The 15323-nt window shown below is 39.1% G+C and overlaps 1 protein-coding gene across 1 annotated transcript; it reads right to left on the reverse strand.

The window, feature by feature from the left end:
- Positions 1-13122: 13122 nt before the first annotated feature.
- helt (helt bHLH transcription factor) lies at positions 13123-14884 on the reverse strand. The gene is made up of 4 exons (XM_034082536.1): positions 14802-14884; positions 14098-14202; positions 13835-13931; positions 13123-13598 (listed from the first exon to the last, which is right to left on the reverse strand). Exons 1-4 carry the CDS (start codon positions 14826-14828, stop codon positions 13123-13125), a joined length of 705 nt encoding a protein of 234 aa, XP_033938427.1. The 5' UTR covers positions 14829-14884.
- Between the last annotated feature and the right edge of the window lie 439 nt (positions 14885-15323).

A 15323-nucleotide genomic window follows, 5' to 3' on the forward strand; every position in this document is an offset into this window, starting at 1 on the left:
TATGAGGATTTTTGTGAAATAAGGAAACACATATATTAATAATAAAACATTTCTAAGGAATTATTTCAGCAAGACACACTTATAAACACACTACTAGTTATGGCACGAAGCATTTGATATCACTTGTGGATGATTTTTTACATTCATTGTAAAAGTTGACTGCATTAATGGGTCAAATGATAGAAGCAGCTGCAATAATTAATAAATCAAACATTTGTCTTTGAGACTTTTAATGTAATGGGAGCCTCTTGAAGTTTAAAATCAAATGTGTTAATCCCTGGGCGGAGGGAGAGTGTATTCAAATAGTGCCATGAGAATATCTCAATAGAAAGTTAGTTTATAGGTATCACAACTTTTGCGATAAGAACTAAGCTGACATACAGACATTATTTACTTTCATTCTAAATATTTGTGATATTGACTTTTTTTCTGGATCATTGTCTGATAACTAACGCCATAACATTGAATGTGTCTCTGTCCTTCAGAGAATCACAGAGGCAGTTTGTTTTCTCGTTGTTTGAATGGAGCCCGCTTTGGGAGCCTGGGAGTCAGCCCAAAGTTGGCATGATGTCGGGCTGCGCTGCCAACTGTGAGTGCTGCAGATACCTCTGAATAATGCTCTCTCAAGCCCTTGTTTGTTTTACTAATGGGTATTAATGTTGGGGTAAAAACACTCCTTTGTGTGAGTGTTGGCTCTGTGCTGATAGCAGGGGTTCAGAGGGGCAGCAGAGTGGAGAGAGGTTTGTAAAAGGCATATCAACTCATAGAAACAACGATGGACTAAATTAGCTTAACTCAAGGTCCACTTAATAATTTGTGACTCGAGTTTTAAACTGCATCTCACTGTCTCTGTAAATTGATGTAATAAAAGATGAGGTTAGATGAATAGAGGATAAGCAGATCTTTAAAATGTGTATAACTGTGTCCTATACTATTCACAAGGTAATAAATAAAATCATTTGTTCATAAATTAACTTTATGAATAAAGAAAAACTGCAGATAGAACACAAACTAAAATCTCAATCACTGTTGAGAATACAATGTTAGTTGTAAGAAAAAAAGAATAAACAAACAATAACAATATTTGAGCCTACAAAAAGCAAAACAACTCTTACCTTTGTATCCCTGTGCACAAAAACCATAAAACTATTGGAATGTTCCCAGATGCAATTACATAAACACCAGAAATTAAACAGATATATAATATGTACTATAAATAAATGTTAAATCTTTGGTATTCGTTCAACACCAGTTTGACAGCTGCAATGTTTGCACTCCAGTCATTTTAATGAACGTTATAATTAACCTTTTGACCTAGATAAAATCCAACAAGCACTTATCTCACTCAAATTGAAGACTACAGTACAGACTGCTGCAAAGGATAGATAACAGTTTTTTGGTTGGAAATATTGTCTTGAGTGCAGCCCAGGGTCCCAGTAGGTCGTTTTCTGTCATCATATTGTTCCCAGTCTTGGTCCGGGGGGGGGGGGGGGGGGGGGGGCGGCATTTGATGCATTTTTCTCCCTCCCTCTGCTCATTTCATGTCATCTCTCTACTGTTATTTAAATTAAAGTCAACAGAGGTCCAACAATATTCAAATATTTTTTTAAAACAGTTCAGACTCATGAGAAGTGGCTCAAAACACCGAAACTCTCAGATCCATAACCTGCTTTTGTTTTTTACTTTACTGCATTTTAACAAACATGTGTAAACTATAAAACACTCACAAACCAACGTGCGTTTGCTAGAGTATTTATATTATATATATATATATATACACACATGCAGTATATATACTTATAAATCAAACGTCAATGATCCTTCAAAATCCCCGTCTCATTTGACGAATGACTTTTATAATTTCAAACTGATTTTCTGCCTTATGTGGTTGTTGTTCCACGGTGTGTGTTGTGCTACATCGTGTTCTTGGTGTCGGACATGGGTGCCCTGCTGTGAAGGTCACGCTGAGGTCGCTGAGGGTATGACCGCTTCGGCCAACACCACAATGACCACTGCCGTACCAACCAATCTGACTGTTTAAAACACTGTAAAACCAAAAGAAAACAGTTTGAATCCACCTAATTGATCTTATTTAAAAAACGTCTCTCTTCTCAGTGTTTAAATGTCTTTCTTTGGTTCTGCTTTATCTTAATTTACCCTAAAAAAAAAGCTCTTTCAACTCAATTAAAAGCATTGAGCCCCAATATCAACATTCACACAAGAAAATGTGCTGCAACTCATTCAGTTTAAGACATGCAGTCACTTGAGATGAAGTCTTCGACCCTCACTGGCTGCCAATCTCATCTCTGCTTTATTTCTTTCTTTGGATTGGTTACTCAGATAGTGACCTCAGAGGGTGACCTGTGGCACCCCAGGGCCCCCCCCCCGCTGGCCCTACGCTGGCCCCGGACACAGCTAAATACAGAGGAGCGTCCGTCATCTCACCGGACAAAAGGGCAAACATACCATGCTCGCCCCTCATGAGTCCAGCCAAGCGCACAGGGAGCACATTAGGACCTCTGCGTTTTATTTACCCTTTCTTTTTGGCCCTGCAAAGAGTCGACTGGGGCGTCAAGTTTGTCAGGTGCCTCAGCTGTGACCGTCTGACCACATCACACACACACACACACACACACACACACACACACACACACACACACACACACACACACACACACACACACACACACACACACACACACACACACACACACACACGGCCTTTCACGTTCCCAAAGAGCTTCATGAAGCATTCTCCCGATTCATGTTGTCGGTTTTCATATTCTCCGATCGCCACTGAAGCGTTATGTTCGAGAAAGATTTCTGGCAGGAATAAACCGGCCTGAGTACAACCTAAAGACTTTCAAAAAGAAACCTTCACACGTGAATGCAGCCTCACAAGCACGAGAGTGATTGAAGCTGAAAGGACGGCTCTCCTCATTCAATCCCAAGACGGGAATTCTGCTGGAGATCTTGAGCTCGACTTGCAGAATAGAGGAGAAAGAGGCGACTTGAGTGTGTGATGCTCGGAAATGAGAAGTGAACTGACAACAGACACGAGAGCAGTTTTCAACGATTGAATTATTTCCCTTTTGAAGCAAAGACAAAACTCCAGCTTCTTGTAAATCCTGCACAATTTACCTTAAATGATGCTTGATCAGGAACATGAAGACCGTTTTTATGAACACCTGTTCCATCTTTTAAAGGACCGGTTCACCTAAAAAACAAGCATATTTGTTTCACTTACTCTGGTGGTGTCCAACGATGATGATAGTTATGTTATTTATCTGCTCCATCTGCTTTCGTCTTTGCTCGTAAAGATATATGCTTATTTTCTTCTAGAGGAAGTATTAGTACCATAACATTGAAGTACCTCCAATTTGTACTAAAATAACCAAACTACAATACATATATTTACCTTCCAACGCTTACAAGCTCAGCTTTTGGCCTGATTCACTGGGTTTTTCTTTTAATCTCTTTCCAGTGAAAACCCAGTCTGGATTTATTTATTTAAACCAGAAAGGGTTAATTGTGTGAAGCATTTTAATTGTGTGTCTAGATTAATTTCGGTTGCCAAACCGCAGCAAAACCTTTCAAATCAATAATATGGTTCCAGATCAACTGTAAATTGATTGGTTAATATAACAACATTTATTTACTAAAGAATAATCTGAAAATGCAGCAATATGGTCTGTTCCTATTTGTTGTATATTCAATTTAGAGATAAAAGTCAGACATTACCCAATAATGAATCTTTGTAATCTGAGAGTTGCGCGACGTGTTTTGCTCCTAACTGCGTGTGTTCTCACAGTTACCACTGAGAGCAAACAGTCAACAAAGACAAAAGCAAAAGGTTGCAGGAATTATTTAAAAATTGCATTTCTGCTGTTGATTTCTTGAGATGTTAGGGGGGGCAATAAGCTGATATCTTTATTAAAGGTTCTCCAAATATGAATAATGTATTGATGTTGTCCAACTTAATGCCATTAGTCTTTAACAAAAAGGCCTTAAATCATAAATGATGCCACTCTATTGCAGACGTCTTGTGAAATCACTCACATGGTGTTATTGTTACATTTGCCTCCTCTTAACACAAACTCCCTTTTATAAACGCACTCAGGAACTGGAATGTATGGCGCTCTTTGTCTAACTACCATGCAAAATTACCTGATTTATCTCGAGCACTTTCCGATGTCACACTGTCTGTGCTCGTGACAAAAGTGCCCCTTGTTGTGGCACACCAGATAACCAAACCCACCCTGGAACTCACAGCACAACATCTCAAACACGCTCGTTCAACCTTTTGTCCCCCAAAAACAAAGCACTTGGCAAATGATGCCTTAATTGTGCAAGTTAACAAGCTTGCTCTTTTTTCCCATGAATAACAAAGAGTTTGGTCCCAGTTTGTTTCTTTTTGTTTGTTGTTTTTGTTTCTTTTACTCATTTCTATGGTGTGTTGTTGCACGCTTGTTGGACTGTTCCCATGCTGCCTCCATATTTCTCAGATTGTCTTTGGCGGCTGTGCTCTTGACAGAAAAACTTGACAAAACAACAGAAGAAGACAAAGAGCGAGGGCGCGACAGTAATGATGGTCCACAGTGGGAAACTCTGTACATTATTCATTATGTTTTCATTAATATCGTAGATGTCTTTGACCCTCCTTCTTAAAAACACTGCTTCTTTTATCACTCTATTCATTTTTGGCTCAAAAATCTCAGTTCTAAATGGAGTAGTGTTGAATGGGACATCACCATGGATTTGCATAATCTGGTGGCATTGCTGGTGAGCACATAGAGGGTTGTGCCAAGTGCAGAAAGGTGAAGCCCCCATCGCTTAGCAGGGGGCAGAACACTGTAAAGAGGCAACTTAGTCAGATTCCATATCTGTTATATTGGGCCTATCATCATTTTTTTTTTAAAGAACTTTTTAAGTGTGCCAGAGTAAAAAATCAAAAGTTGTCTTCAAATTAAAAAATGTAATTGTCTTGAAAATTATAATTTAAATATATTTATTTTGTGTGTTTATGCCCAGAAACATACCTTTCTCTTTGAAAAATGCTCATCATCACATCACACATGTCTCCTTTACACCCAGCTCAGTGATTTGCTCTCACCCCCAGACACTCAGAAGGCATTGATATGTGCTGTTTTCTTTCTCCTAACAGACTCCATTCATGTCTCTCTTCTTACAGTGCCCTTCTTTCTTCAGACATCGCTGGTGCCAAGGCAGAGAGATGGCTGCCTCTCTCTGATGGGAAACTGTTGCTCATGTGCTCTGGGTTGGCTGCCAAGTTTTGGCATTATTGTTAAGAGGAGGGGGAAGAGGGAGGAGGAGGAGGTGGGGGGAGGTGTACAGAAAGGGGGCCCTTTAAACCCTGTGAGATAGTGGTATCTGTTGTGGGAATGATCTTCATCCCTTTTCCCCCCTTTTTCTTAACACTCCCTCTATCGCTCACTGTTTCTCTCACTCTCTTCTTCTGTCTCCCCCCCCCCCCTGCTCTCTGTCTCTTTTCATGCTGGAGATCAGACGACCATCCTGAGGTGAGCCGGCAGAGATCCGATGCCACTGGAAGACTTTAAATTACCAACCGACTCTGACTGTTGGATTTCTCACAGCTTGTGTACTTCTTCTTTGGCTCCAGTCCCAAAGCTTGACTGTACCCCCTTCACACACACAGACACACACAAAGACACACACTGACATCACTAACATACTACACCATGATAGGAGATTTGCCGGTGCACTCTCAGAAGCTTAGCAAACCGTCTGAGCCTGACTTTGAGGCTCGTGCGGGAGCAAAGATCAGAACAGCACCTACCAGACACCGATCAGACACCTTATGGGTGTCCCTTTGGGCGACAGCAGCCAATCGCTGGGCTAGTGACCCCTTACATCAGGGGTGTCAAACTCAAGGCCCGGGGGCCAAATCCAGCCTGTGACTTCATTTTCTGTTGCCCCACAAGAGCTTGCAAAGAATATTATATGTTATACAGTTACTTGATGATTTACAGAAGCACGTTGCCCATAAACTACATGTCCCACAATGCATCTCAAATTACACTTTTTTCTCAGAATTTGACTTTTTTTCTTCTAAATATGCCTTTTTTCTTAGAATGTGCCTTTTTCTCAGAATTTTTCTTAAATGTCACTTCCTTTTTTTTTTAAAAAGTCACTTATGTTTTTGACTTTTTTTCCAGCCTTTCCTTTTAAATCATTTTGTGACATTCTCACTGAAGAGACTTGCAATGATTTACCCCAGACTTCTGCTTTCAGACGTAGTTAATTATGAAGTTATTACCCTCTCCAATAATAATCCAATGCAGACGCAATAATGTAATATAATACATTATGTTATATATATATATATATATAAGTTACAAACGGCCCTTTGAGTGCAGCCATAATGCTGATGTGGCCCGCGATTAAATTGAGTTTGACACCCCTGCCTTACATGATTAATTTTACATTTGGCCAAACATAAACATTCTTAATTTCATGAGAGATACATGAGACCATTGATGACACTGTAATGCCTGTCCATTATAGATAATAATAATAATAATAATAATAATAAACTTTATTTATATAGCACCTTTCATGCATGCCCAACGTGCTTTACAGAGTATGACAGAAAATGACAATAACAATTGGGGAACATTATGAAAAATCAAGGTATAAACAGAAAGAGTCATATCACTGAACCATAAAACAATAAAACATAAACAGTGATAATACTAAACAAATTACAATTGCCCCAAATTATAAGCCAAATTAAAAAGATAGGTCTTTAATTTACTTTTCCAATTGAGGTTGCTGATCAAATGGGATTTCCCCAGTTTTATTGTAATGTACTCTAGGTACTTCTAAAACTATTATAAATACAGCCATCAGGTGGTTAGCTTAGCTTAGCATAAAAGAGTAAGCAGAAGCTCCTGAGAAGATGAAACAGTATGTAACATAATAACACAAAAAATATCACCTTGTGCAAATTAGTATGTTTTTTTTTTTTTTGAAATACCTACTTCATCGTAATTGTGATTGTTCCTCCTCTTAAGCCCCACGGACCCGAGCTCGGGTCCGAAAATGCTATATATGTACTCTAGCAACAGTGCTATATCTGAAGTGTCATTCATGAAACTATTAATATTCCATACCCATCTGAATGGAGGAAACTTGGCTAACTGAGGATACGAAAAAAAAAAGTCTCACAAGAAGCCTCTAAATGAGCCCATGGAAAAAACGGGCACTTGCTATTTCTGCTCATAACTCACAAAAACAATCATTTATAATTCATACTTTCTGCACAAACAACACCGATTCTGAAAGCTGAGATTCCACAGATTCCATGGTTATACACCCCATCACTACAGGCACAACATTAACCGAGCTAGCAGCCAGAACATAGCAAGTAAACAATATCAGTTTTCAAATCCATGACAATAATTAGGTCTTACCTTGGCTGTTTTGTGATCAAAAGTTGTGTTCAAAGGAATAAAAACGCTGCTCAAGGTTAATCCAATTTCTCTTGTCACTTTAAAATTATTACTGATAATCAATCCTTTCATTCACGGCAGAAGAGTAGGTCCAACGATTAACAGTCCGTGGCTTCAGCTGCGGGAGATGCAGTTTACGCATAGCTCCCCCTCCGCAGGCGTAACGTATTTACGTATTTTGAAACTGCCACTCGATTCGATTGGCTCTAACGATTCAAAAAAGGTGTTAATCACCCAAATCGACCAATAGGTTCCAGAGATAGAAGCTTGCGTAAGAATAAGTAAAGGCAGTATAGCTGGTTTATGCACACGCCCACTCTTTTTACAGCATAGTATAGCATAGCATAGCATGTCCCGCGGCGACAGGAGAGCAGAGAACGGCAGATCGATCAGCAGGATTTGTTTTCTTTGTCTTCATTGTAACAATGGAAGCCAGAAAGAAGACTTTTTTGTCCGTCGAGGAGGCATTGGACATCGTATTTCAGGACTCTCTGTCGGAAGATAGTGATCTCGTCACGCATAAAGGGGACAGTAATGACTCTGATTATGAACCTCCGTCATCGGAAAGGTATGTAATCTCTCTGTTTGTATCTATTACTTATTTATTTGGTGTAAGAGTATTCATCTGTTTTTATCTTTTTGTTATTTATTTGGTGTAAGAGTGTATTCATCTATAGTAATTTCACACACGTGACCGTAACATGACGGCATCCATCTTGTGATATAATGTTCTTTCACGCACTCAACAACAAACAAAGAAGATGGATGCCGTTTCTTGTTCTTGTTGTTGAAATAAACAAGACCTATACATGTTGAATTTAACACGGTATTACATTACATTTCATTTAGCTGACGCTTTTATCCAAAGCGACTTACAATTATTACTTATATTATATATATATATATATATATATATATACACACATGCATATATATAAAATATAAATATATGACAGACGGAATATTATTAAATATTGAAAAGATTATATGAACCCTGTCTCTCATAATTTACACAGTATACATTTTGAGTGATATAATGTTATTTCACACACTCAAAATTGATGTTCTGCTGTTGTTGTTGTTGTAGAGAAATTATTTCTGATTTCAGTTACATTTTTGAAAGTATAAGCCAGAGAATTAATCTATTTGTTTTTTCCACATTTGATTTCACAGTTACGGCCCCTACACAAGGCGGCGTGCGTTGCCGCTTCAACGCTTCTGCCCATTCAATTTGAATGGGGTGACGTCACGATTCGCCGAACTGCATTGTGGGAGCAAAGCGTAGCTTCTCTCGTGGTGCTCGCTGCAAAAGTAGAGCAATGTTCTACTTTTGCCGCCGTATGTAAATCTGACAGTACAAGCACTAGCCAATCAAACCGGGTGTATGTTGGGAGAGCCAGACCGCAGTTATTTCCCATATGTCAACAAAAGGAGGAGAAAATGATCGTGGCGGTAGGCAATCACCCGGTACTCTATGACCAGTCCCTCTTTACATACCGGGATACAAACTGGAGGAGCCAGGCATGGGGGGAGGTGTCAAAGACAGTGGGGGAAACTGGTAGGTTTTCACTTGTTTGGGGAGTTTATATCCAGTGTATTTCGTTTGAATGGACAGCTAGCAAGCATAGACAGTATATTTAGCCAGCATGGATGTAGCATGAATGCTTTGCTTTGTATGTCCGGGGCGGGACATTCATGTGGTTGGTTGTTGGTCGGGCTGCTCGCGTTGACTCCCCAAGCTCAAGACACGTCCCCCGCCAAGCGGCAACGCACGCCGCCGTGTGTAGGGGCCGTTAGGAAGGCGATGATGATATGGCTTCTGGATGCCCGAGTATTATGGGGAAGATGCCACCAAGGTCAGGAGGTGCTCTGAGGCTGGCAACAGAAGGGTGAAGACACCTGTGTACTGCATGAAGTGTTAGGTCCCTCTGTGCTTCACTACCAAAAAGAACTGTTAGAGGGCATGGCATGACTTACTGGAGTAATACTGTAACATTCAGGGTTTGGATAAAGTTTTTTTTTGTACCCAAAAAATGCTTGTTGTATAGTGTGTTGCTATTTTTTTTTTTAAATAAATCTGCTCCAGTTGGAGTCAAATTTTTCCTAATTTTTATTGTGCAAGTAACATGCATCTCATGCAAAGAGGGAACTTCACACACACCACCCACACACACACTTATTTATTTTTTACAATAATTATTATTTTTTTATGGAATGAATACCTATAGTGATAATTAAATGTTATAGAATGATTTTTACAGTCTGGTACCTGAAAAAGGTTAAATGGCACTGATGGAACCAAATGTGCCCAAAGCTTAGTCCGCTTGGACTATCTCTCTAAAAAGGTAAATTCTCTCTTGTTTTGCCTCAATCTTGATACAGGGTACTTATTATATGTTGTACTTTGGATTCCTAAAGCTTTGAGGCTACTAACCCATCATTCAAGGGTGGTTTTCACTATAAGTAATGGGTTTTATTTGGGCAGAGACAAGAATTTACACTTTTTGACTATGTTCCATCTGGATTTACTCTGACACTGAAACATCTTTATTGATTCTGACACTTCTACATCCAACTCACAGATCTGACCTTGCTTTGATAAAAGGTATTATTCATATAACCCTTTTAGAAGTTAAGTTATAGTCCTTTGTTTTGGGCATGTCATTTTCAAACCTGAAAAACAGGCTTGGGGCTTAAGAGGTTAAGTGCAAGCGAAGGATATCTTGGTTTGGTCTTCGGCTGCAGGCTTTAGACTCTGTGGTGTGATGAGGTTTATTCAACGTTACAAAGTGAAGCGTCAGAAGCGATGTGGTTCCTTGACAAAAAAACGACACTTTTTTTTAGTTTTTTTCTTGTAATAGTGGCACTTTGATTATAGAGGATGTTTTGCGGCATTATCCTAATTATTGTAACATTTGTATTTCTTTTAACTTTTTATTTTTATTACAGATTCTGTCACATTAATGTAGTGCATTAAAAAGTACAATACTTGTGTAATTTAGTGCATAAAATGGAAATACTAGAGTAAAAATGCATGCATCTTAAAATTATTATTGAGTAAATACACTTAGTTACGTTCTCCCATTGTCTCTTGCTCCATAAAATACAATATAACTTACAACAACATTTACTTTAAACGTATTAACCTTTACATTAGATGAGCTATTCAGAACCTTTAAGTGTTTCAGTAAGCACAAGAACCGAAGAAAATATAACTTCTACTGTTTTTAAACTTTATAAAACAAGAAGACTTGAAACATTATGAAAATCTACCATATATTAATAATAGGTACTGAAAGGTTTTGAGTTTTAATGAACAAATCATTACAAATATTTCTATAAACTGAACAAAGTTGGCAGGCAGTTTTAGATGTATTGTGTCTGCAGATAGAAGTGCAGCTTCAAATAAATCAAACAAAAACATTTTTATTGTAAAAGATAAAATAAGAAAATGTAGCTGGTTTTGCTTTGGTTCACCAATAAGAATTCATTTAGTTTTATAAGAAAATATCGTTGTCCCTCTTTCACACGGTGATGAAACTTGTGTTTTTTCTCATAACTCTCCAGACTTCACGCTCATCAAAGTTAAAGTTAGACTGGTAGTGTGAATTGCATTTCCTTTGACATTTCAGTGATGAATAACTTTCCAAAGGAGCGGATTGTTAATGTTCACCATGTGATATTAATGCGAAAGACAAACATTCTCAAAGTGAAGCCTTACCACAGCGGCTCAGTTTACATGACAATACATGTGCTTTAGAGTCTTTATTTATTATTATTCATGTGATGTGCTGCAGCTAAATCTTCTCATCTGGCTGAACATGAGTCTTTTTCCCCTGTTCAGAGTCAGGATTTAAACCAATATTGGAGCTGCAGGGATCCGAGTATTCCCTGAAAGGCTTTTCTCTTTTATCGCATTGTCACTTTTCCATCTGCGTGGACACTTGTCTTTCATTTCTTTCATTTGCTTTCTTGTTGCTTGTCTTTTTGGTCAGGGGCTGGTTAATGTGGGTTTATCCAACCATCCAGGCGATTAATGTGGGCTAATCCATGCATCTGTACCCATCCACCCAGAGACGATTCCTCCACCCATCATATCTGTCCATACGTGACAACATGAGGACACCTACTGCACACCTTGCATGTTGTCTTATAGTAAGGTATTATCACTTAAGTTGACACAAGATACATGTATGTGTAATGATTAATTTAGTTGCTTCTGAAAGAAAGGAGGAAAAGGTGTTTTCTTGAACTCCTCTCAGAGAGAAACTTGGATTTCATGGTGTTGATGATTTTTCTTCGCAATCACTCAAGGATAAACCACAAGAGACGTAGAGATTGTTCCCTTTTCAGATACACAACAATGGGGCTCCTTGGTTAAAAAAAACACCCTGATCCCTTTTTTAACTTCTCCAACACTATACAACTTACTTAAAGAACGACAGAAGGAGCCTGGAAGCAGTTTAATGCATTCATTGAGACTTTGTGGTCTCACACAAGCTTGGCAAAAACAACTCCCTTTTGATCAGAGTAATTTCTTATTCAGTTGGAGGCAAAGTGCCCTTTCTATCAGTGACTATATGGCTTCCCTTTAGAGAGTAAGAGAACATTTTAAAGGATTATGATCTCACAGATCTCACAGATTGTATCTAATGCTGCTCTCTAGATTACATTTTTTAATGAAGGAACTGGTAAATTTACAAACAAGCAACTTTTAATATCCGTATATCTGTCATCCCTCTATATAAATTGTCAACCTAATTTGTCTAAAATAGATGAAAATAAAACTTGGCTAATGTTCAGAAACTTTTATCTTGTTTTGACAATTTCTTCTTTGTCGCTTTCTCTCAAACCCATGAATTCAACTTTTTATAAAACAAGATGGATAGTAACTTAGTTTTCTTTATTGGGAAACCATTACCTTATTTTCCCTTGTGAGGTCCAAAACAGTTTTTGTATTCAATCAGATTTTTGAATGTCAATAAGGGGGAGTGTTGGGTGACTCAATGGTTTTGTTAACTGCAAGTTTGTTTAAGTCAGGAGCGGGTGGCCATGGGAATCAGGCTCATGTCTGCCCCCTGGAAACCTGCTGTGACACCCATTAAACCCACAGATCAGCCATTAAACAGGTCTGTGGACCAGACTCAGGAAACTAGTGTTAGTCTGAAGCAAATAGTGTGGCTTTTGATCAAGCTTGAGCCCATCCTGCCTTGATTCACTTTAACATTTAAAATTACTCCACATTTTTTTAATGTAGTAGTAAACCTCTGTTTGAGCATCTGTAACATTAGTTTGTTTTCTGTATATTTCCATTAATCAGTAAATACATACATATATCTGATGATTGAACATTTGACATAATTTAAACAAGTTGCACTTATATTATATAATGTTCTCACCCTCTCATCTGTATTGCTTTTCTATACACTTTTACTATACACGAAAACAACCGGACTGTTGGTTATCATGCTCAGGGTGTACGCACTTAGAGCGACACATAACCACTCAAACTGAGTGTAAATGATGACATAAATAAGTTGAGTTTTAGTATGAAATATTTATTCACAACATGTACAGAATCCATTTCCATCATTCACAAATATATAAATAAAAACAATAGCAAAACTTTTTACATGGCGTGTTGCGCACTGTGCAAACTAAACGTGTTTGCGTGCGTGTGGCCGATGAAGTTGAAATAGTGGTGATCGAGTCCCTGCACCGGTGACAAGTATCCACCGTGCTGCTGTGTGTGCGCAGAGAGCGGCACTGTTGGGTACGAGATGGCCGGGCTGCGGGTCGAGCTGTGCCAGGAGAAGTGTCCCGGGGGGCTCTGTTGGTACACGGAGTCGGACGGGCTGAGGCTCTGGTGCTCCGGGGAGGAGTGCAGCTGGCTCAGGAAGTCGCACGGTTCAGGCATCGAGGCTACAGAGCCGAATATAGGTTCGGTGATCACACGAGATTTAGACTGTAAGAAGGCGAGGATCCGTGCGTACTTGATGTCTTTTGTTTCAGCCCTGTCCTCTGTGGTCAGGTAGTGCACCAGGTTCTTCATACACTCGTGGTATCCGTAGTGAAAGTAGTTTGCAAACTCAGCCAGCAATTCACCTGGAATGAATCAGAGCGAGACAGCGATTACAACCCAGAAGATAGTCTGTGTGCGTAAAGCTGGACTTTCAACAATGTTTTACAAATATAAATTAGATTAAACAGAAAATACTTAACTACACAAATAAGTTAGAGTTATATCTAATCAGCATTGTAAAAATGTTCACAGAGTCGCTTAACAGAAATGTGAGGTTGAGGTGCGTAAAGTGCCGGAGCTCCGTGAAAAGTGTCCACACCTTTTTCTCTCCCACGGGGGAAATCTGCTGAGTGGAGCGCTCGGAGGTACTGAACTGTCATTTCCAAGATTTCAGCTTTCTCCAGTTTTCCAGAGTTCTACCAAAAGTACAAACAAATTAAAGATTAGACGATGTTTTAATTCAAAAATGACATGCCCAGATTCTTCATTGAACATAATACATATGCTCTTGCTAAAGTATTAATGTTGCAAAATATATAAAATAACCCTTAAAAAACATATATATTAGACATTTGACAATACCTGTTTTGCTAGTGCCATTGGTACAGTTTTCCCCAGTTCGTTAAGGCAGCGGTTAATGCGGTCCCGTCTGCGTTTCTCAATGACTTTGTGAGAGATGGGAGTTTTCTGTAATAAAAACAGGGAGAGAGACAACATGAGCATTCAAAGATAATATAAAACCTAACATTTACAGCTCATTCCTACCAAAAATATGAACAAATTAAGCATTGAGGAAGATATGTGGGTGCAGCAACGAAGTAAATCTAGAGACTTAAGGTTGAGATATACACTATAACTCTCTCAGAGTGTTGCGCGCCGCGCGCTTTGCTGCTCCAGCGCGCGCAAAGGACATCTGCGCTCCAAGAAGTTTCTTTATACCTATAACGTCCTATAGAAACTGTTTGAAAACTCTTATAGCAAATAAATCAAAGTAAAAGTATTTGTAGCCCAAATAATGACGCTATGATTCCCTGATATCCAGTATCTATCTGATAAGCTGTTTTTAGTCAGTTTTGCGCGCGTAGTTATCCTGTAGTGTGTGCCACAGAGGTTGTTGGCGATATTTTCCCTCCACTAGCATCAAAATTACTCCAAGTTGTACTTGAACAATTTTTGATATAATTGTAAAAATAAAAAATTCCATAAAATGACCCAAAAGTGTTAAAAGTGCTGCCTCTCCAAAGTAGTTCAGTCCTCATAAAGCAGTGCGCACAAGGAGCGCGTACCTTTCTGTCTTTCATTTTAGATGCCATCGACGAAAGTCCAACCAACTTGTTAAAAATCAGTGCAGCTGTTGGAGAGATGTGTTGCTCTGGATGAGATGAAGCAGACTGAGGTTCGAGGGGAATGATGGTCCTTATAAAGGGATCATCCAAGGGACTCTGGCATTCATGGTGTAAATTATTCCATGGGATTAGAGCCATGCATTTGGTAAATGTGTGCATTTAGGATCAGTTAAAGAAATAGTTAAAATCTAAAGCCATGGGCTAGCAGGGGGGCAAACCTGCTTTGTTAATCCACGTGGCTGTTCAAAAGACACGTGATTACTTTTGGAATATTATTTGCATAGTAACAACCCAGGCGGGAAATAAGAAGTGAGCGTTGGGATCGCCTGATCCGGCGGGGCGCACTGTGCGCACTGAAAACAAAGCCGGCGAAAAAAGAACCCCTCTTTCTTCCAACTCGCGTTTCTCACACGATCGCCTGTTTACAAATCCCAGCAAGCGATCTTAACTCTCATCCAAGCC

This window comes from Pseudochaenichthys georgianus, chromosome 1 (genome assembly GCF_902827115.2).
Source record: "Pseudochaenichthys georgianus chromosome 1, fPseGeo1.2, whole genome shotgun sequence".
NCBI classification, from domain to species: Eukaryota; Metazoa; Chordata; class Actinopteri; order Perciformes; family Channichthyidae; genus Pseudochaenichthys; species Pseudochaenichthys georgianus.

Bases quoted from the DNA above. Each gene is read 5' to 3' on its own strand.
- helt (XM_034082536.1), bottom strand. From the start codon at position 14,828: ATGGCATCTAAAATGAAAGACAGAAAG. The intron at 14,203-14,801 runs GTACGCGCTCCT...TTTTTATTACAG, and splicing joins CTAAAATGAAAGACAGAAAG to AAAACTCCCATCTCTCACAA. The intron at 13,932-14,097 runs GTATTGTCAAAT...TACTTTTGGTAG, and splicing joins CAATGGCACTAGCAAAACAG to AACTCTGGAAAACTGGAGAA.